This window comes from Balaenoptera physalus (assembly GCF_965194825.1).
Source record: "Balaenoptera physalus genome assembly, chromosome: 3".
Classification (NCBI taxonomy): Eukaryota; Metazoa; Chordata; class Mammalia; order Artiodactyla; family Balaenopteridae; genus Balaenoptera; species Balaenoptera physalus.
In genome coordinates, this window is record NC_138890.1 from 53,034,593 (window position 1) to 53,058,335 (window position 23,743).

The 23,743-nt window shown below is 34.4% G+C and overlaps 2 protein-coding genes across 6 annotated transcripts in view; one reads left to right on the forward strand and one right to left on the reverse strand.

Annotated features, from left to right (window-relative positions):
* The window catches only part of SPINK5 (serine peptidase inhibitor Kazal type 5), a 74,568-nt gene extending 51,371 nt beyond the window's left edge, over positions 1 to 23,197 (reverse strand). For 3 of the 5 annotated variants that reach the window (XR_014261655.1, XM_082454098.1, XM_082454097.1), the window contains exons 1-8: positions 23,064 to 23,196; positions 21,723 to 21,748; positions 17,685 to 17,812; positions 15,979 to 16,051; positions 5,326 to 5,453; positions 3,485 to 3,548; positions 1,765 to 1,892; positions 254 to 320 (exon numbers count right to left, since the gene is read on the reverse strand). Coding sequence is in view for 2 of the 5 variants with exons in the window: in XM_082454098.1 (XP_082310224.1) it covers positions 254 to 320; positions 1,765 to 1,892; positions 3,485 to 3,548; positions 5,326 to 5,453; positions 15,979 to 16,051; positions 17,685 to 17,812; positions 21,723 to 21,748; positions 23,064 to 23,118 (669 nt within the window). In the remaining 3 variants the exon portion in view is untranslated. Of the gene's footprint in view, positions 1 to 253; positions 321 to 1,764; positions 1,893 to 3,484; positions 3,549 to 5,325; positions 5,454 to 15,978; positions 16,052 to 17,684; positions 17,813 to 21,722; positions 21,749 to 23,063 lie in introns of all 5 variants that reach the window. The other 2 variants (XR_014261653.1, XR_014261654.1) reach the window with 1 other exon arrangement.
* The window catches only part of LOC309657191 (uncharacterized protein), a 165,467-nt gene that overhangs the window by 132,091 nt on the left and 9,633 nt on the right, over positions 1 to 23,743 (forward strand). The gene's annotated exons all lie outside the window — the stretch shown is intronic.

The following is a 23,743-nucleotide window of genomic DNA, read 5'->3' on the forward strand; positions in this document are numbered from 1 at the left end:
TTAAGCAAGCAGAGTATTTTGAGCTTTAGGTGGGAAATGCTATTTTAACTTTGAATCTAGTAATTAATATACTTAGGAATATTATACTAGGAATATTGTACTAGGAATTCAACTTGGGGAACTTTAACATTAAGGAGACAAGTTCAATGTAATAATGAAGAACAATGACATTATTGAATTACCTTAAAGGTTCAAGTAGAAATTGTTAATATTTATGTCCACAAGAACCAAATTGTGTTGATGAGAAATTTACCTTTTCAGCACTTCGTCGAATTCTGGTTTCACCTTCTCGCTTGGCATTTTCTTCAGCTTCTTTTAAGCTGTTAAGAAAAGAAAATAGTTGGTCGGTTTATGACTTTATCATATCTTCAGTGTCCAGTTCTGTGCTAAGCACTTCCATATCCTTTGCTCAACTTGCTCAACCCATCCACTTACATGAGACAAGCTTTGCCCTGTCTTGAATGTTTGAGCCAGAAAATTGCCAGTGATAAGGATGGGTGTGAAACTGACTCACTGACAATCAATTAGAAGCCTTGTTTTGTAAAACTGGACAGGTGTGACTCCTTGATTGACACACAGAAGATTGTCAGGAAAACTTGCTTTAGCAGGCAGAACCAAGAGCTTTAAAACAATGCTGTGACAAGGATGAAACCAAACTAAGCATTTGAAGTACATGTTGTCATCCACACCCTTATGTATAGCTTTTTATACCTTGTAAAGTACTTGTTTGCCTTCATGTAAAAGCACCCTTGTCAATAAAAGCTACATTGAACTGAGCTTCTAAGTCCTTTCAGATCTATTACCTAACTGCAGTTCAACTTGGAGATAGACAAGACTATCTTAGTTCTACAGAGGAAGAAACCAACCAGGAGTCAGGGAGGTCAGATTCTCTTTTTTAGCTAGCACATGAAAAGAAACACAGAATCATAGAATTAGGGCAGGTTTGAGCACTAAAAGTGCATGCCTCCTAGATAGGAAAGTGGAAATGAGGATGATTTCCTGTCTGGAAACCAGTTATAATAACTATTTTTAAACCTGAGAGGACATGCCCTTGAATTCCACACAGCATACTATAATTTTCAGAGACAGATGTGAAGTCCTTTAATCTGTTAAATCTTTCTCTCTCCTGATTTTAAAAATCCAGTGATATAAATAGAGCACTTTAAGGCTTGCTGACAAACGGATTAGAGAATCTGTGCTTTAACAGCCAGAATATGAAAGACTCTTTGGATCTTACTCATATCTGTGTCTCAGTGCTCAGAGCAGTGTCAGGCACTGAGAGAAAGATTAGCCCACCAGTTCTTCCCTTTCATAAAGTCCCACCTTTTATACAACTAATAAATTCAGCCACATGACATTATTTTAAATTAGACTGTCATCTTCAGTAAGAGTCTCTATACATGCCTGAATGAAGCAATGCATGTCAAATGACTGACCTAGGTTATTCCACAAGAGAGCACCTTTTATATTTTGAAATATTATGCCTTATAAAACACTGTGCATTTTCAAGTCATTATAATTAAATAAATTAAATAACTAGCATAACCGCTTTATCCACTCCTTTTAAGAAACTTTATCAGATAATATGAATTAAAAAGAGAAGAAGCCACTCTGGGAGCAAGGCCCATTTCACCTTATAAAGACAAAGGATAACATGCTTGAGGAAAAGGACTTTATCTCTCTGTGGAGTGGTTCTCAGGACAGCAACCAAGTGCATTCTCATCAGGTCCACCTGCTGGCCAGCTTGGGGGTGAGGATACTTACAATAGCTCAGCACACATCACACACTTATTGTTGTGTGTCCTTCCATCAGGACCAAGAACTGGTTCATTTTCCTTTGTGCATCCAAGTCTTCCATTCTTCGCATAAGGCCGAAAATCACTACATAGATCCTGAAGAACAGGGAAAGAAACTTGACATTTACCATCTGGATGGTAATGCTTACAACACTATTTTCAGAAATTTTATAGAGCCCAGTGCCCCTCTGTCTAGTGCACTGTAGCTACCTAGAGCAATGCCAGTCATGTAAAAGTAGGTCAGTAAGTATAATTCACATGGTTAACTATAGAACTCGTTTACTTGTTTATTCATTTATTAGTAAACGTGGATAACCTATGATGTGTTAGAACGAAGGTAGAACACAGTCCTTTCCCTCAACTTGCTCACGATCTACTGGGTGATACAAAGAGACATTTAAAATACAACGTGCTACAGAGAACTGTATTCAATATCCTATGATAAACCATAATGGAAAAGAATATTTAAAAAAAGAATGTATATCTATAACTGAATCACTTTGCTGTACCCCAGTAATTAGCACAACATTATAAATCAACTATACTTCAATAAAAGAGAAAGTTACAAAAGGTAAAACAATGTTACCTTCTCACTGTTTTTTTTAAATTATGGAAAATGTGGCTTTTTTATATAAATAGGTTATTTATGTTAACATGTAATGGGTTTATTGTAATTTAAAATGAAAAATAAACATATTTTTAAAGTTCTCAGTTTTTACTCCTGATACAATAAATATCTATAGATATAACTCACATAAACAAAGCCCCTTGGGGTCCTCAATAATTTTTAAGGGTTTAAATGAGTCCTAAGACAAAAAACATTGAAAACCACTATCCTAGAGTAATCCTACTTTCCAGCGATAAATGTATTTGTGATTTTTTCGGTATCTCCCTTTTTTCCCTAAGCATATAAAAGCAAAAGCATATTTACACACATATACATATATTTATCTTTTTCTCATAAAAATAATGCTATACAGCTAAAAAAAAAAAATACAATGTGCTAATATCCTTTGATAAACCATAGTGGAAAAGAATATAAAAAAGAATGTGTGTGTATATATATATAACTGAATCACTTTGCTGTACAGCAGAAATTAACACAACATTGTAAATCAACTATACTTCAATTAAAAAAGACAAAAAGTATAGTTTAAATAAATCTAAAGAAAAAAATACAATGTGCTAAATGTCTTGATGGGGGTAACCTCACTCACTTCCCCTATTATCACAGGCTCACAGAATTTTAGCATAGAAAGAAGGTGTTAGTCCAATTGTCATTTTTAGATATGGAAACACTGGTAAAGTGTGGGTAAGTAATCTGCCCAAAATCTCCTGACTGCAAGTGACAGTGCTGGGGTTTCTACTCAGGTTAAGTAACTGAAGTAGTTCCCTTTCTACAACACATGTAGTTTCCTTTCCCTCCCTCCCTCCCTCCCTTCCTTCCTTCCTTCCTTTGTTTTCATAGAAAGCAGAAATAGAGATGAAAGGTCTAAATACCAAAGTAACCTGCTCCCGTTTTGGGAACTATCAGTTGCTTTTCATCTAAATGAGCAGTATTCCATTTCAGGTGCAGCAAGAATGAATTCTTTCCAAACACCCCCATCAAAGAAGGAAGAGGAGACCATCTTCTTTCTTTTCAAAGTCAGCCCCCCAGTGTTCCCCCCAACTCTGACATTCGTCCTCACCTGCTCTGGATTACTGTTCTTACATTCTCCTTCACTTTTTATGCCAACTTGAGATCTGGTTTTACTGGAATTAAAAGTTAGTAGACACAGCAGTTTAATATCATGGAACTTCTCACCAAATGGAATTTTTCTTTATGTATTGTGATTCTCCTTTGCTTTTGAAAATAGGTGTCACACTGCATTCTTTACTTTTTCTAATGAAAGTCTGTGTTTATAAATTACAGTCAAAGAAATTTGGAGAGCATGTTGGAGAGCTGATAAGATTCAGACCTGTAAATGTTATTTCCAGATTTTTTTTCCTGTTTCCAGAGAGGACCCATATCAGGAGAGTGGGAAAAAGTAAATCTTGTAACTAGATATTAGATGCCACCCAAGGAAGTTTGTTGTTGTTGACGATCATGTTGTTTTAAATAATCGAGTTCAAGTTTATAGTATCCAGCATACTATTACACCATTCTTCATTTGGGTTATGATAACTAATATTTTGTTTTTCATGGAAAGTATGTAAGGCCCTAATTAGTATTGTTCAGTCTAATAGAACTTTAAAAGCATATCTGAAAACATAGTAGCATAAATATGATACACTTCTTACTCTCTAAAAAGATCTATAACATCTGTATAACAATAAAAATATAATAAAAACAACAGAAAGAAAAAAACCTAAGTAGTTAAAAGTGATAAGAAAAAAAGTTATACCAAAAGAGATCCGCTGAGGAAAAATATAAAAATTGGATTCCAGTGTTATTGCAGAGTTTCCTAGCAGACAGAACTAAGAAAGAAACACAATGAGCAGGATGATTCTCATTGTATAATAGTAAGTCATATACCAGAAATTAGAGGCTTAAATAAGCTATCAGGATTCCCCACATAAAACATGGTAAGAACTAGTGTACAGTGTGTTTATAGTAGTGTTACAAATACATGTGTAATAAAAAATTGTTCTTTCTTTACCTATTTTCTGTTTTCTGTTTCTTTATATTGACCCTTGGTGAAAGTGGAAGACATCGTTTTAGAGTGTATTTCTGAAAATGCAGTCATGTCAGGGATCAGAGTGATTTAATTCAGTTTTGGTTTGGTAAAGATACTTAACATAAGGAAGGATAAAGCTTGTAGAACCTTAAGACTGAATATTTATCATTATCTCTTACTAGCCTTCTCAAAGGTTGTTTGGTTGTTATATTTGTAAAAACTGAAGAGCAGCCAATTCAAGACTGAGGTCATAAGCCAGAATCTGCAAAGCAGGTATGCCATCTTGTTGGTTGAAGACAGTCAATAACCAAACCTAGCACTGCGGGTGGAGAAAGAACCAAATGAGGACAAAATATAGGGCAGTGAGATGCTTTAGCTACGTTTGGTGAATGTTGAATAGATGGGAAGAAGTTCAATATTAAGTCCCAGTTACCCTAATATTATAAATTACTGAGCATTTAATAAATAAATATCATTTGATAATTAAATAATTCTCTATGAAAAAGGATATACTCCTAAATAGGTAGAAAGGAGATAGATAAATAGATAACAGATAAATGTGTATGTATATGTATGTATGAATATATATATGTGTATGTGTGTGTTTGTATACAGATATAGATATATAAGATGTCTTACTTCACAGAAAGTGACAACCATCTGATAAATTGCACACAAGTGTGCTTGTAAAATATAGTGTTATACTATATATTTTTTCTCTTAAGAATAGTAAAAGAAGTGATCCTAATAATTTATAGATGGCTAACTCCCACAAAATGGATTGTTATCTTAAAGATGTAAGAAAAAAATGTGTCATATAATTATACAGAGAACATGCTTTAGGGAGAAAGCCTGCTTCAGAGAATACTCACGCGTTCCTAGCACATAGTGCACATCTGTTGCTGTATGTTTTCCCATCTGTGCCACAAACAGGTGTATAATCAAGGGTACATATAAAATGCTCATCCCTTTTTCCTGGCTTGAAATCATTGCAATTCAACTGCAAGAGACATGATCAAGGAACATCAAACTATAAGAGATAAAATATTCCTTAGATGCATAAATAGATTAATATTTTAAGCCCACAACAATATAACTCAGTGGAGAAGGAAAACATAATAAGGAGACTGCAGTGAACGAATAAAATCGTGGTTAATAAAGCATGGTCCAAGAACAGAAACATATAATCAGATTTCAGAAAAAATGATTTCAGTAAGATTTCAGACACCTGCTATCTGGGTGAGGTGGGCCAAGTCACCTCTTTGAAACTTAGCAAACTGTATGTCAATCAAAACCTGCCTGCCTTCTCTATAGAGTACTCATGAGGTCCAGTAGACAATGGATATGAAAGCTCTCTGCAAACTATAAGCTACAATAAAGTTTATAGTATTATAGATTAGAGTAATGATCAAGAGCCAGATTGCTGGGTTCATAATTCTAAATCTGCCACTTATTAGCTGTGTGATTTGGGTTATTTAACCACTCTGCTATAGTGTCCTCATTTGCAAAATGCATATATTACCAACTTCTCAGGATTATAAAGAGATTTAAATGTATTAATACATGTATAGTTCTTAGAACAGTACCTAGCATATCCGGACCATTTATTGTTGTTGCTGTTGTTTTTTAAATGTTTTCTTTACTGATAATCAAGCCAATAAAGCTAAACACCTTTTAGGGATGATGAGAGAAATCCCAACATCTCTGCTCTAATAATATGACATATACATAAGAACAAACCCATTTGGTGAGAAAAACAATTGCACTAGGTAATAACTGATGACTAGTATTGGAATCTCAGATCTTCCACCCACTCACTTCACCTCTTTGATTCTCACTTTCCTTATCTGAAAAATGGGAATTCACACCCTATCCACATTACAGGCTTGTGGTGAAGAAGAAATAAATAGTTATGAAACATTATTTGGCAACTCATTATTGTGACATAAGCTAGATATTCTGATTCAGAGTTAACTTGGATTTAATTTCTATCTAAAACCAAAGAATATGATATCACATTGCAAAACAAATTTTTTGATGTCATTATTGTCATAACAAAAATGTCTTAATTATAGATTTGGAAAACTTAGGATATGGACCTGTGACTTAGTATGGCACACAATATCAAGAATAAAGTAGGATAGACACAAATGTAAAATAAATTTTTGAACCAGAAGATTACACTGAGGAACTCTCCTAGAAGACAATTAAAAAGGAAAAAGAATTTAAACTAGAAAAGAAAATCTATGAAACATACCCCACTCTTCATGTCATATATTTAGGAAGAAGTTAAAAATAGAGTGAAAACAGGTTAAGGCATGGCCATATGTGCTACCCCATTCACTTGGTTGTCCATTTATTCCTCAAAACCCATTACGCATTTACTAGGCTCTAGGCGTTCCACTAGACTGTGACCCTGACCCAGCAAAAAAAGAGAAAAGGAATACGTACTCTAAGGGATTTACATTCTGAGGGGAAGAGATAGACAGTAAATACAACAACTTTAAATTATAACAAGTGCTATGAAAAATAAACTGCACGATATGATAGCACCCAGAATAGGGGCTATTTTAAATATAGTGTCAAGAAAGATCTTTCTGCAAAGGTAACATTTGAGGTGAGATGGCATTAATGAGGAGGAGCCGGGCATTAAAGACTTGCGGAAAGAACATTCCAGGCATGGAGAACTGCAATTGCAAAAGATTTGTGATAGGAACTAGATTCTCCTGTTTAAGGGGCAGAAAGAAGAGAAGTGTGGCTGGAGCATAAGGAAAAAGCAGGAGCGTAAGGAAAAGCTGCTGGTTTTCTCTCAAAAATCATTTCTGGAGAAATTGCAGAAGCATGGGGATAGGGATCCAAGCAATCAACCTGGGGCCATCACTCCTCTCCCGCTTCACCAGTGAAATCAACAGCAGCATACTAGGTCACAGATGTTGGCAGGCTGATGGACAGATCAAAAGCCCAGCTGGGAGGTGATGAGAACAGGTGTAAGCATTTACTGCTCCACCTCCTCCTCCTCCAAACCCCAAGGGCTGGTGGGTCACAGCCTACAGAGAACAATTCTTCCTGATACTGACAATTTCTGAGAGCTTACAGATGGATTCCTGACCTGGTGAAGTGGCAGCAAACTGTAGTTAACACTGGTTCTAGAACCTTCATCTCTGAGCCTTATCCTTTGTCCTCTCCTGACACTTACCAGGAGAGGCAGAGGCTGAAGCTTGGCTTCAATATTTTCTAACTCACTTTAGCAGAAAAAAATTTACTACAGAAAAATTAAAATTAAAAAGCACACAAATATTATAATAGGATAAGAAAAGATACAAGGCAAAAGTGAATAAGAAGAGAGCAGATGCAAAAATATTAATACTTAATATATAGAATTCAGTCCCAATTGCATCATAAGTAACAAAGAAGGACATTACATAAACTAAAAGGAAGAAAAGAACAAGAGGGTATAATAATCATGAGCATACATTCAATAATACAGGCTCTAAATATGTCAAACAATAACCAAAAGAATTAAATAAATCAATAACTGGTGTTAGAGTTTTTAGCACACACTTCTCAGAAGCTGATATATCAAAGGAAAAAATTAAGGTGCTTAAGTCATTAGATTTTAATAGAAAACTACATCCAAGAAACAGAAAATAAACATTTTTTCAGAAGATATAAAACATTTATAAAAGTAGAATATTTATCAGGCCACAAAGAAAGTCTTAGGAAATTCCAAAGGATCAGTGTCATATGGCCCATGTCCTTTGACCACAATTCAATAAAATTAAGTTAATTTAAAATGGAAAAAAAGTACCACATATTTGTAAATCAAATAATGTATTACTAAATAAATTTGGGAGGGAGGAAAATTAAGAAATATTTGGCAAAGAATGACAAATGAAAACACTTCAAGTACAAATCTGAGATAGATGATCACTGATACCTTCAAATACCCTTGTCATGAAATTTTAAAAGTTAAAATTTAAAGACTAAGTATTGCTCAATTCACTGTAAAATGAGCAGCAGAGCAAACAAATAGGAATGAATGATGTAAAGAACAGAAACTACAGAGAAATTTAATAAAAAAGCTAATGTTATAGTTTTCTAGTACAACTGATAAAAAAAAGAAAGAAAGAGAAGATGACAGTTTAAAAATATATATAATGACATTGGAAATAATTGAACATTGAGAAATAATACAATGAAAGCATATTGTGAGTATCCATACGCTAATGCATTTGAAAACCAAAATGGAGACATGGCTACAAAAAAAGTAGAAAATACCTCTGCTGGTGTACTAAGCAGGAGGAAAGTTGAACATATCAATAACTATATTAACTAACTGATACATTGGTCTGAGATATTCTCTCCCCAAAATGCCCCATTTCTAATAGACTTAAAATACATTTTTCTAAAACTTTGAATTTAAGGAGTATGTACTGGAGACATAGTTGGGGTTTTTTTTTAGCATATAATAGTCTCAGCCTTTTGATCGGGATGTTAAAACCATTTACATTTAATATAATTATTGATAGGATTGTATTTACATATGCTATGTTTCTATTTGGTTTTAATACACTCTTGTTCTTTTTACTTCTCTGTTCTTCTACTATTGCCTTCTTTTTGGGTTAAATATTACTAGTGCGTCTTTTTTATTCTCCTGTTGATTTTATGCATTTATTATACATGTCATTTTCTGATTGGTTACTCTAGTGATTACAATAAGCATCCTAATTTATCACAATCTACTACCAATTAATACTTAATTCTAGTAAAATATAGAAACTTTGCCCCAATTGTAGCTCTATTTTCTCTGTCTCCTTTCGTACTGTAACTATCATACATGTTATATTTATACACCCAGTAAAACAGCATTATAATCATTGCTATATACAATATTATATCTTTAAAAGAAGCTAGGTGAAAATAAGGGACATATATTTATAGAGTACTTCATATTAACCCCTATATTTACCATTTCTGGTGCTTTTTATTTCTTTCTCTAATTCCAAGTTACCATCTGGTGGTCATTTCTTTAAACTAAAGAACTTTATTATTACTTATAAGACAGATCTGTTAGCAACAAATTCTCTCAGATTTCATTGATATGGGAATATCTCCATCTCTTTCCATTGCCTTCTGACCTTCATTATTTTGAATGAGAAGCCAGTCATATATAACATGTCATTTTTCTTTTGCTACTTTTAAAACTTTCTCTTGATCTCAACATTTTGATCATGATGAGCCTAAGTGTAGATCTCTTTGATTTGTCCCATTTAGAGTTTGTTGAAATTCTTGAATATAAAGATTCATTCTTTCATCAAATTTGATACATTTTAGGCCGTTATTCCTTCAAGTAATTTTTCTATCCAGTCTCTCTCTTCTATTTCTGGCATTCCTATTTCACACGTACTGGCATTCTTGATGTCTCAAGGACTCTGCAACTCTGTGCATTTTTTGTCAATATTTTTTCCTTCTGTACTTCTTTTGTTAAACTTTATTAATCTTTCTTCAAGTTTACTAATTCTTTTTTTTTTTATACAATCTCAAAGCTGCTTTTGAGCCTTTCTACTGATTTTTTTAAACTTGAGTTATTGTGCCCTTCATCTCCAGAATTTTCATTTGGTTATATATATACATATATATATGTATATATATATACATATACATATACAAGTGTCTATGAAGGTGTTATATATAACTTTTCACTGAAAATCTCTATTCATTGTTATTACATTTTCCTTTAACTCTTCAAATATTGTTTTCTTTAGTGTTGGACACCTTATAAATAGCTACTTTAAGTCCCTGTCTGTCAAACTAACATCTGGAACCACTCAGACAGTTTCCATTAACATTTTTTCATGCCAACTATGGTTCATATATTCTATTTACTTTGCCTATTTCATAATTTTTGTTGAAAACTGGACATGATGGATAATATAGTTTAGCAACTCAATTTATGATTTTATTCCAAAGATTATTTTCACTGTTTTATTGTTTGCTTCTTTGGTTGAGCTAAATCTCTGATCTTTTGCTCTCCCATAGTGTGCAGCTGTTGATGTGTACGCTAAGAAAATGTTTATTCAGTCATACCCTGGTATCCATTGGGGGAGTGGTTCCAAGACCCCCATGGATACCAAAATCCATAGATACTAAAGTCCCTTATATAAACTATGCACATCCTCCTGTATACTTTAAGTTGTCTCTAGATTACTTACAATACATAATACAATTTAAGTGCTATGTAAATAGTTGTAAGTACAATATAAATACTATGTAAATAGTGGCCAGCATGGGGCAAATTCAAGATTTGCTTTTTGGAACTTTCTGGAGTTTGTTTGTTTTTAATATTTTTGGTCTGTGATTGCTTGAATCCATGAATGTGGAACCCACAGACATGGAGGGATGACTGTAGTTTTTTGTTTTTTTTAAGCCTGACTTTTTAGGTTTTTTCTCCCTGCATCTGTGTAACTTAGCAGTAGGCCAATGATTAGACACAGTTTATGCTCAAACGCCTCAAGCCAGTAAGGTGTCCATCCTCCACAGGTGGACCTGTGTATGTAGGAGAGGGTACTCAAAATTCAGGCTATTCTTACGTCTACCCTAGCATTTGCTTTCCACTGGGATTTTCTTGTGTCTTCTAAGTGCTTGCACACATCCCTATGATTGTCCAGGACTTTGTGAATTGCTTAGTCCCTTTTTGTCTCTGCTGCCCTGTTATGAAGACACAGCCAGAAATATTCTTACTGCTATAACCTAAGATCATTCTCCTTACTGGAGTAACCAAAAATATCTCTGGATATGTCAGTTTCCAACTACTCAAAATTAAATAAACCCCTTTCAACATTTGCAGTGCAGTTGCTGATCCACATAGCCTGCTCTGCTTTGGTAGACCCTCCATATCAACCAAGCCATGGGAGTGAGATGGGACTATCATTAAGCAAGAACATCACAGAATTCCATTGTTCTTACCCAGAGTTCAACAGTTTTTCAAGCATAACTGATTGTCAGATTAACAGGCTGCTGGTCAATTTCCAGAATGCTAAAATGGTTGTTTTACTCAATTTTGTGTAGCCTTATAGTTGTTCTTTGGGGAGGGAATTAGCTGACCTCCTTATTCAGCAATAGTCTGAAGTGCCACCCCTCAGGGTAATTTTATATTGATTCCCAAACCAGATAAGAATAATTAGCAAGGGGAAAGTATAGACTCATTTAACTTACAAAAATAGTTTCAAATTTTCTAAATAATAACTATGCAAATTCAACAGTGTATTTAAAAATGCATTATGATTAAGTATGATTTACCCTAAGAAGATAATAATGATTTAACATTTAGCATGGTTATCAAAAAATGTATTACGTTTATAGACTGAAAGAGAAAAATTATAAAGTTATTTCAATAGTTGCAGAGAAGGCATGTGATAATGATCAAAACATATTCAGAAGAATAAAAACAGAAAGGAACTTCCTAAACTTACTTAAGTTTATAGAAAAAACACCTATGGTAAACATTATACTTAATGGAGAAACTTTAGCTATATTGCATTTAATATATGCAGAGAAAGGGCAGATTGAAGTTCATTATCATTGCTACTGTTGAACTACTGTATTGAACTCTAGATCCTCACCAATGATATAAGGAAAGAAAAAGAAATAAAGAAGTGACAAGATTGAAAAGGAAGTTATAAAGCTTCTATTATTTGCAGATGATGTGATCAACTTCCAAGAAAAAGACAACAGAATTAACAGATAAATTATAAGGATTAACAAGATATCAGAAAGGTTTTTAACAGAACATAAACCTATAGAAATCAATAGAATTTGTCTATGCCAACAATAATCAGATTTAAATACCATAAACAACAAAATACCACTCAAAAGAGCAATAAAATTACAAATTTTCTAGGTATTGGCAAAAAATACCTGTGGAGAATATTTCATAGATTTCATAAGATACACAAGAATTATATGAATTAATAAGATATTCTATGCCTTTGACTTGGGCAAGTTACTATCGTAAAAAGTCAATTTTACCCAAATTAATTTATAAATTCTCTGTAGCCGTAACCACATTGAGTTCCCAAACTCAAGTTGGATTTTTTATAAACTTAGTAAATTTTTTATTTCAAATATATATGTGGAAAAATATATATCTGTGCATAGGTAAGTCAACTTTGAAAAAGTGAGCTAAGAAAGAAGACTTGTCTTATTAGTTATTAAAGAAATGAACAATATGAACAAAAAAGGGAACTTAGAAACACATACATGCACACCTATGAATTCAATATCCTACAAAGTTGGCAACTTAATGAGAAACATTGAATGAATGAATTGATCAATTAAAAAACAAAAGTTTCTAAATAGGCCAAAGATGTTAGTGATTAGAAATTATGGAGGATTTCAGAAAACTTGGGTGGTAGGAATGGAAATCATGAAAAGGAGTCAAATTGGAATATACGTTGGAGGCAAAACCAAGACTTGTTGATGGATTGGATATCAGAGTCATAAGGTTAAAGAATGACATACATAGTAATGAAGAATAAATTGATGATGCAAGAGAGAGAGGATGTCTATAGGAGGAAACTTCTTGAACAAAGCATCTTATTCTGAGAGTAAGAAGCAGGGTTAATTTTCTTTTTTTTAACATCTTTATTAGAGTATAATAGCTTTACAGTGGTGTGTTAGTTTCTGCTTTACAACAAAGTGAATCAGCTATACATATACATATATCCCCATATCTCCTCCCTCTTGCATCTCCCTCCCACCTTCCCTATCCCACCCCTCTAGGTGGTCACAAAGCACTGAGCTGATCTCCCTGTGCTATGCGGCTGCTTCCCACTAGCTATCTATTTTACATTTGGTAGTATATATAAGTCCATGCCACTCTCTCAGTTCATCCCAGCTTACCCTTCCCCCTCCCTGTGTCCTCAAGTCCATTCTCTACGTCTGCATCTTTATTCCTGTCCTGCCCCTAGGTTCTTCATAACCATTTTTTTCTTAGATTCCATATATATGTGTTAGCATACGGTATTTGTTTTTCTCTTTCTGACTTACTTCACTCTGTATGACAGAATCTAGGTCCATCCACCTCACTACAAATAACTCAATTTCATTTCTTTTTATGGCTAATATTCCATTGTATATATGTGCCACATCTTCTTTATCCATTCAGCTGTTGATGGACACTGAGGTTGCTTCCATGTCCTGGCTATTGTAAAGAGAGCTGCAGTGAACACTGTGGTACATGACTCTTTTTGAATTATGGTTTTCTCAGGGTATATGCCCAGTAGTGGGATTGCTGGGTTGTATGGTAGTTCTATTTTTAGTTTTTTAAGGAACCTCCATACTGTTCTCCATAGTGGCTGTATCAATTTACATTCCTACCAACAGTGCAAGAGGATACAAGACGAAAAGACAACCCTCAGAATGGGAGAAAATATTTGCAAATGAAGCAATTGACAAAGGATTAATCTCCAAAATTTACAAGCAGTTCACACAGCTCAATATCAAAAAAACAAACAACTCAATCCAAAAATGGGCAGAAGACCAAATAGACATTTCTCCAAAGAAGATATACAGATTGCCAACAAACACATGAAAGAATGTTCAACATCACTAATCATTAGAGAAATGCAAATCAAAACTACAATGAGGTATCACCTCACACCAGTCAGAATGGCCATCATCAAAAAATCTACAAACAATAAATGCTGGAGAGGGTGTGGAGAAAAGGGTTAATTTTTGATGGGAAAAATCTATGCAGAGAACGTAGATTGATTTCTTTTACAGTTAAGAGGAAAATAACAGCAGTAAAAACATACTATAATTGCATTAATCTATTCACACACAGACAAACATCTAGACAGAAATTACTTGAAGGCAAACAGCCAAATATTAAATGCCTTAATTTATAAGTAAATAATTTCCTAGGTAGCAAAACATGTAACCATAGGAACTGTATCTAGAGGTCAAAATTATAATTCAGGCATAAAATTGTAACAGAGAAGTATAATGTCTTAATATTCTATAATTTTATTTCTTAAAAATCCTATTTCATTAAAATTCAGTAAATGTGTGTCTACATATGAAAACATACCACTAGTAATGTTTTAAAATAGTAGGTTTAAGAATGATGTGTGTGTGTGTGTGTGTGTGTGTGTATCTGGGGGATTTTTGTTTGTCACTTTCTTGTATTTTATATTTTTAAACACCAATGATATATCAGTTTTTCATGAAGAAAAAAGAGGAGGAGGAAGAGAATGAATTTTTTAGAGTAAGCCTCTCTCTAAATGTCACAAAGAAAGGCAGATTTGAAAATACCAGTAAAGCTTTCTGACCCTCACAGATTTGGGGGAACATAGAAGCAGCTCCCTTTTGCTCAAAGAGTTTGTAGTTATTGACCAATTGTGTGGTCAATTGAGCTATGTTATTGTTTTAAAAGTGAGACTGGTTGAGCCGGGGCAAAGACTTTGGTTGACTCAGTCTACTGCGGAGGCTGAGCTGCTCAGACAGTCCTGAGTAACACTGACAATGAGGATGGTAGCTTGGTTAGACCAGGGATATTAACGTAATTTGGGTATGCCTTCCCTGACTGATCATTTTAGTTATGTGTCAGAGGCAGGAGAGGAGGAAGAGAAAGAAGATATTGGAGAAGACGCTACGTAGGAGACCTGGAATAATATAAGTAGTTGTCAGAATACCTGGCAATAGCCCCAGCTTTGTCAATAACTTATTGTAAGACGTTGTAGACAGAGATTTCACCCAGTCTGGGCCTAGAACTTTTATTTTTTTGTATAAATAAGAATTTTTGTATAATAAATTATTTATAAAGGGAAATGGTTATGTGTTGGGTTGCATCTGTATAGTTTCTTTCATTTTATTTAATTAAAAAAAAATTTTACCCCAGAACAGTTTTCTCCAACAAATATTAGCCTGAATCCCAATTTGCAAAATAGATATAAACAAGCAAGTCTACTTGAATTAGGGGAAATCTCCAAGTATTAGAAAATACGTTCAGTCGGAAGAAAAAGAGGAAAAGAGAAAGGAAATAAAATGAGTCAAATGTCTGCTAACACATGTTAAACATTGTAGCTGGCTTTTAAAACTTAGTTTCTCATTTGATCCACATTCCATTTCACAGGTGAAAAAATTGAGACCCAGATATACATAAGTTGTCCAAATTCTGAGACTTGAACTTAGTTCTACAGTCCCATGAAGTCTCTTGTTGTGGAACTAAGACAGGACAGTAGAAATGAGAAATGGCCATGGAAGGCAGACATCACACCGGCTGACACCACCTCTTAGCATCTGTCAGTGCCCTAAATGTTTTCAGAGAGTTGGGTCATGGGTTGGGCCTATGGACAAGCTGTACCAGATATTTAGCCTACCCATGTACTACGCCATGTTCCCTCCCTTCTAAGTAGCTGGCCTCACAACAGGTATGACCTAGTAATTAGGAAATAAAGAGATCTGAATAGAGTCGAACATAATCTCCAAAGCAAATATGACAAGTTGACTCCAAATAGTCTCACCTTTGCTGGGGCAGTAGCCCTGGTGGCTCTTGCTAAATGCCTGGCCCTTCTCTGGGATTTTGCTTCTTTTTCTCTGGAAGAGAGCAAAGAATAGAACAGCTCAGACATGCTTGACCAATTTTAGGTCTAACATCATACATGGTAAACTTAATTTTGGCTATTCTTCTCAGCTTAATCTAGCTTGTCAGAAGTGGAGGTATGTCTGGAAATGACCACAGGTACTGTAAATCTCTCCTCAGTGCTGAAATATATCTCAAATGTGGTTCTATTAAAGGCAAGAATCTTTACTGTTAACTGTATAACAGATTACCCACCTTAAATACTTCCATCATCCAGGTTGTCACCAACTGTAAAAGCAATTTATATCATTTTTGGAATGCTCTCTTTGAAAGACCATATTCAGATTGATCCAAAATCTACCCACCTGTCTTGGTCTGAGGTTCCAATCTCTAAGGACCCACAGAGTAAATTCAGCAATTTAAAGATAACTTTAATGCCTCATACAGTCTCCTCCTTTCCAGGTTAAGAAGCCAAGTTTATCCCAACATAACTTACATAAGTAATAAAGATAATAATTGCGTGAGTGACTTCAAAGTGATAAATAACCTGCCTTGTATGTCTAAAGGCATTTAATTTTTATTTTAAATTATTTTTCAATAAATTTATTCTATTTATAGTTTCAGTCTCCTAACAAAACATCCTATGTAACAAGGAGGAAACTCTTTAGTAAATATTACACCTGCTGGTTTACATTCAGCTTTCAAGAGACTAAGAAAGGATTGTTCAACTTGCCCTGGGAGTCCTCCCTCCCTAAATTTTGCCCTGCCTTCCTTCATCTTCCTACAGTGTCTTCATTAGTAGCAGCACATGTGATCAGAGCTTCATTATCCCAATATTAATGACTATGTCAGATTAAATCCCTTGACACATTACCAACTTGGCATTTTAAAAGCTGATTATAACATAATTATCTTCAGTGGGTAAGTTTTGTATTGGCTTGGTACCAGAGTTGATGTTTTTTGATGGTGGTCAGAAACCGAGAATGAATTCCCTGTTCAAAAACAAATTCGGTCCCTTTGATGTGAGGACTTGCAACTGATAACTCAAGCCTTTACCACCTATGGAGTGTCACTGGAGAGAAGGAAATAGTTAAAAAGCATTGCAAAGATGTCAGTAAACCTCCGGGATATTAATTCTTTCTGAGTTGTGGGGAGTTGGAAGCCACAGTCAATCCTAGAGTCCATCTCATGCTAGCATAATCCTAGATATCTGAAGACACTGGCAGCTCACAGTCAGGGTGTATCCTGATTCTCCTGGTTGGCTCTCACAAGAAGAGTCTGGCATCATTCTCAGGGGTACAACAGAGTCAGGTCTTAACAGGCTCAAGAATTCTTTTCTCCCAGGGTCAGAAAACTCAACTTGGAAGTACATCCTCAAAAAACTATTAAGTGCTGCATAAGGTATTGATACCAAGCCCTCTGGGATATTCTGGAATACCATGAGTGATTATTAAAATCTTTCCGAGTGGGTGGCATTTATCCAACTTTACTTGATGCTAGGTATCACAGTGATCTGCTAAGCATTTTTATTTACCCACTTAGATTTAGAAAAATATATTTGACAGAAAATAAAAATAATAACATTTAGTAGTTCAGAGAATAACTGGTAACTCAAAACACTTGAAAGAAAGATTAAACTTTACTCACAATATCATTTTGCATGTGGCACATTTGTTGATGAACACTATTCCATCAGGGCTTTGAAAAAGGTTTTTATCTTGGGAACAGAACAGTTTTCCATTTTTCATCAGTGCCCTATATTCATTGCATGTTTCCTTAGGAAAATATGAAAAAAGTGTTTACAGAAACCTCATCAAAGCAAGACTTTACCTTCTAAGAACAATATTATTTCATGACCACCACCCCCTTTGTATGGCAGACATTCACTCAGTTGATACAGATAATACAAATAAAAGTAATGAGTCTGGATTGTCTGTTGGAGATTGAAAATTCACCTAAAAGCATTCATCTAAAATCATTAGTGAAATGGAAAGAACAAGGGACGTGGAGTCAAAAGATTTGAGCTTATCTTCCAGGGTTCTCATTTACAAGCCCAACAGCCATAGCAAATGAACTTCTCAAAGGCTCACTTACCCTATCTGTAAAAACAGAGGATATAAGTATATGTGTTTCATAAGTTTTGTGTGGATTAAATATCATAAGCATGTAAATCCCTCAAAGAGTGCCTGATACCTAGCAGATATTCAATAATTAGATTCTCTACCTCTCCTCTTCCTCCTGCTTTACTATTATAGTTGTTGTTGCTATTGCCATTATTATTATTGGAATATGCTAAGATGATGCATATAAAATACCTACCACACAGTTCAATAATATTTGCCATTAAAAGGTATATGAAAATGTTGCAATATATTTGATGAAGGCCTGCTATATGTCACTCACTTTTTTTCTAGGAGCTTAATATTAATGGTGCATTTGCACTACCTAGTAAAGTACTGATTTAAAATGTTATACTACCTATTAGTTTAGGAAATCCACTGGTCCTTTAAAGCCTTTGTAATCTATGTTTTCTTTTTTTTTTTTTTTCTTTTGGCTTTTTGTTTTGTTTTGACTTTGAAAAAACAAAGCATAAAGATCCTTGTACCAGAAAAACTAAGTAAATCAATCAAGCCTTTGCTCCAACTCTGACATATGCAACCTCTTCCAAAGGACAGATGATAGAATTCTATTCAGCCTCCTATATCTTTATAATAATAATTCAGTTAATCAACAAACACTTATTATGAGGATACTATACTTTTCTGGGTGTCATGGATACAGCAATAAATAAGGTAGGAAGGATCCTTGCCTAAATGGTGCTTACCATCTAATGGATAATGATGTAACTAACCTAGCATCCTATAGACGGGAGGCAGTTGGTAGCACTTGCAGAATGAATGATTAATGGTGAAGAAGAATAAATAATTTCAGAGACCAGCCCTAGGAAATTTCGCTAAGGGTGACCTGCTAAAACATCTCTAAGATTATTATCACTACCCAGTGATCTTATCTGAGTAGCAGAGCAATAATTTCCGGCAATAGACTGACAACTGGGCATCTTGAGATCTGTGTCTGGTCTCTGATTCTATAGTATCTTACGCCAGTATTGCAAGTTACTGCTTAGCTGGCTGGATATAACTGATTCTATAAAGTCTAGATAAAAACATTGTCATGGAATCAGAGAACAGCCTGGTGTCTCTGTAATAGAAATATATCCCTTGTGAGGTAGGTCTTAAAGAAAGTGCTGAAAACAAAGATTCATAACACTAGAATGAAGCTTTAAATAGTTTTTAGCAGTCAACTGAAAAAGAATATTATCAATCAAGATAATTCCTGAATTGGACTTCTCCTATGTCATAATTAGAAAAATACCTAAATCCTAGAAAGACACACTTTTATTTTTATATGAATGGACAACTGAGTCCCAGAGAACAGGTTAAGAAATTTGTTCACAGTTTGTCATTAGTAAAGATGGAACTTGATGCTATTTTTCTGAGTTATGAGGTTATCCAGTGTATTCTCTTGGGAAATAGGAAAAGGCCATAAAAATTGAAATCAGCAGTTGTGTTTTTCTCTGGGAAAAATGAAATAGCCTCCCAATGATCATAATAGAGAGGGCTGAAACAGGAACAGGTCTGGACCATAAAGGAATCCTGAGTTGGTGAGATGACTTCTCAGCAACCGATTACTTGCAATCTAACTTCCAGTCTTTGGCTCATTTTTGTTTTGTTTTGTTTTGTTTGTTATAGTTGCTCTTTGTGTTTTCTCCACTTGTCTCAGAGAAACTGGAGCCCTGTAGGGCCAAGCTCTTTCTGTTTTCCTTCACTGGCTGTGATATCGCCCAGTGTTTTCCATTTTTCCTCCCCAGGCATCATCATAAACCCCTCAGGAGCTGGCATCACCCCTGCTCTGTGTTAGAGCACTAACAAGGTTGCCGTGGCTTTGTAATAACCCTTCTGGGATGACAAATTTAAGCATATGGTAAAGATCCTTGCAGATTACTCCAGTGCTTTTCTGTGCTATTCTGGCTCATGTTTGTAACATTCAACGTGTTTTTATGGTACTAGAAAGAACTTGAGCTACTGAACTTGGAAAATAAAATTTCCAGCACTATAAGAAAGACTAAATTAATAGTTTTCATTTCTGACAAAATATCCAAAGACTATGATCATAAATATTTCCAGATAAATAATTACGTTTTATATTCTTTTTGCTTATGCCAACATGAGAGGTGGCTAAATTTCTGCTTTTAAAATGTTTTTCAGTGAAATAGAGTTCAATAGTATGAGAAATATCAGTGCAAAATTTGAAATATCCACCAAAACTACTACCCATTATCATAGACACTGAAAAAAGAAAATTATGGCTTCATGCTCAGTAAGATTTACACAATACCCTTCTTTTTCCAATATGAAATATCCAAATGAGCACGCTGTTCGATTCTCAAAAATCCAGGCTTTTTTCTACCCTACCATCCCACTCTACTTCTGCAATAGAAGTTTCTGAACCTCTCTTTAATCAGCAAACTTAAATGAAATAATAGAGACTATAATGGAATTCTCTAGAATATTCCTGTTCCTTTTTTTAAAAAAAATGTAACAATAAAATACAGCAAGAGTATTTTAACCACATTTATAAGAGTTTTGGTGTAGAAAAGAATCTTTTTACTATTTTATTCTTTCAATGTTCGTGGTCTTTGAGAAACATAGCAAATATCTGCTACATAAGTAGAAATATTTTCAATCTGAAATAAAGGCACAGTTGTGTGTGTGTGTGTGTGTGTGTGTGTGTGTAACTGGCTCTTTCAACGTGCCTTTCAAATAGATTAAAAAATGTTTAATTTCTATAGAAAATGATTCCTTCATTTCTCAATCAAAAGATCCCTAAGAGTTGGTACAGACCCTTCCAGTGTTAGGGCCTCTGCCATCACAGGTGCTTCTGCCTGGTCTGCTGTGAGTTACAAGTAACTTCATGATTCACTCCCACCTCACCTTTAGATCCATGTTCTAATGCTATCTTCTCAGAGAGAACTTACCTGACTATCTCAAGAAGAACTGATACCATCTCCATCCCCAGAAATTCCTGTCTTCCATCCTGTTTTATTTTTCTTCTAGCACTAATCATTATTTAATGTAGTATATATTTTACTAATTTACTTATTAACTTGTTTGTTTTCTTCCACTAAAATGTAAGCTCCATGACAGCAGGGTTCTTTTTTGTTTTTATATCCCTGGCATCTCAAACAGGATCTGACATACAACAGATGCTCAGTAAATATGTATTGAATGAAATATATACACTGACTATATACAAGATACAGATGGCCCCTTTTTGCATAATGATCACAAGAACACTTATTTCAGCTTCTTATGTGTATCATGACTTTTCAGCTGTTAAACTGAACAATAGTAATTCACTAGTGTGTTTGTTTATGGAATTTTAAAGCACTCCTTTAGTGTGGTAGATTGCCTCTTGCAGATATCCATTATCATTAATACATTGACTGGTGTGTGTGTGTGTGATTCATGTCTTGATTCATAAAGACCTATTTCTGTGTTTTTAACAAGAGCTATTAGTACCCATGAGTATAATATATCTGTATTATAATATGAAGGTGTTGGCCACAGAACATTTTTCTTTAGGGATCTTGGAATGAATTCAATGAAGAGCAAAAGCAGGACTAACCTGATTTTCACCTTCACTGGCAGCATCTGGGACAAAAATACAGAAACCAAAGTTAAGGGAATGTAAAACATTTAATAAGTAAAACAAACAATGTACTGAGTGTAGTATCTTGCTTATTTTAATGGCAGTGTATTTTAAAACCACAAATTGATTTGAACACATTAAAATTTACCATGGCAAATGAAGTGAGGGCACTGCACCAGGCAGTATATACAGTCACAAAGATCTCTCGCTCATAAAGTTCCAATTACTTCGAAAAATAATACTTACTCATATGCTTTCTGACCCCCTCAAAATATCTAATTTCTAAAAGATCCTTTCAGAACAAAGTATTGCAGGCCTCTTTTAAAATTATGACATAGTACACCTATCAAATATATCAATTATAGTTTTAAGGTATAGTGTAGCATACAGTTTATATCATATATATACATAAAATTAAATTTTCTGAATTCTTGTATCTCTGCCTCCTCATTATAGCCACAAAAATTAGAGATCTGGTAAATATTAAGATTAATTAAAATCACAGACTAATATACTCTCTCATTAACAGACTTTTTTTGTACCTATACACTTTTTTTAGGAAAGTGGGCATCATTTGTGTATAATGGTCTCCTCACTCTCCATCTCTGAGGTTTCCTTTTAAAATATGTAAATGCTTCATAGCAGGTTAAGTCTAGGCAATCTTGTGTTCCCTTCAAATTCAAATAGCAAAAGGAAAAACCTACTTCCTAGCTCCCATAGAAGTCCCTTACCAGTTAGATGAAATATTTTCAATCCATTTAGGATTTGAAAACACAAGAATAAAATTTGCTAGAAAGCACTACTGCTTTAAAATAAAAACAGATGACTGAATTTGATTTTTTAATGTTTTATTTACAAATATAGTATTAAAATATATATATTAAGTACATCTAAGTTTTAAATATCTGTTATACACATAATTCATATCAGCATCAATTCATAGACTTAATATCCTATGTATGTATAATATATGTAATTCATATTGTTATGAACTTTTATGTTTGGTGAGGGGAATACGGAGAAGAATCTATTAGCTTTTCAGAATTAATGTTGAATTAATGGAAGAATTTCTGATGGATAAAAATTCAGATTATCTCAATCTACTTGTCATTTCTAAAGATAACATAGTTATAAAACCACATATGTAATTCTTCAAAATTCTATGTCTGACAAGGTATTTCACGAATATATATATATATATGTGTGGATATATATATATATATATATATATACTGAAGAGAGAGGGAGAGAGACAAGTCCCTGCCCAGAGCTTTGGGATGTGTGGCAAGAGGCTTAGACTACAGGTAAATTGCTCACCTTGTATGAGGCAAAGAGCCAGGGTCAGAAGCATTGGCACTGTAGCTATCTTCATGTTGAAGATGATGTAAGTTGGTTACACGTCTGCTCCTTGCATTGCTCACCAGCTGGTGCTCTAAGACTGAACCCGTGAAGATGCAGCTCACTTTTATAGTATGCTATGGGTGACACCCACAACAACAGCCAAACTGTAAAACCAGTTGTTCAAGGTCATGCTAAACTTAATATACCACATCAATTTAGTTTCCATCTTTTAGGATCCTGTCAAGGTGGCAGATTTGAACAGATACTATTTCTAAAGTAGTTCTAATGTGTTTTCATGATACCTCCCCTAGAATGCAACAGATTATGTCCAAGGACCCTACTCAAAGTTTAATACTCCATAATCCTGTATCAGAACTGAATTCCTCACCAACACCAGACACATTTCCTCATAGACAAACATGTTTCTAACTCAGCTCCCTTCATAAGTGGGAGGGGAGGGAAAAAGAAGACAGATGGGTTGTCCTACAAGCCAAGTAAAGATTTAAAGATTTCTACATCTGAAGAAAGCTGCTTATAGCAAGAGCACCTAGGATTCCTTTTGCTTACATCTGCATCTGTTCTAAAGTGTCTCAATTCAGTGTCACAGACACATATATAGGTTAGAATTGATGGGATCAAAGCCCTTTTAAATATTG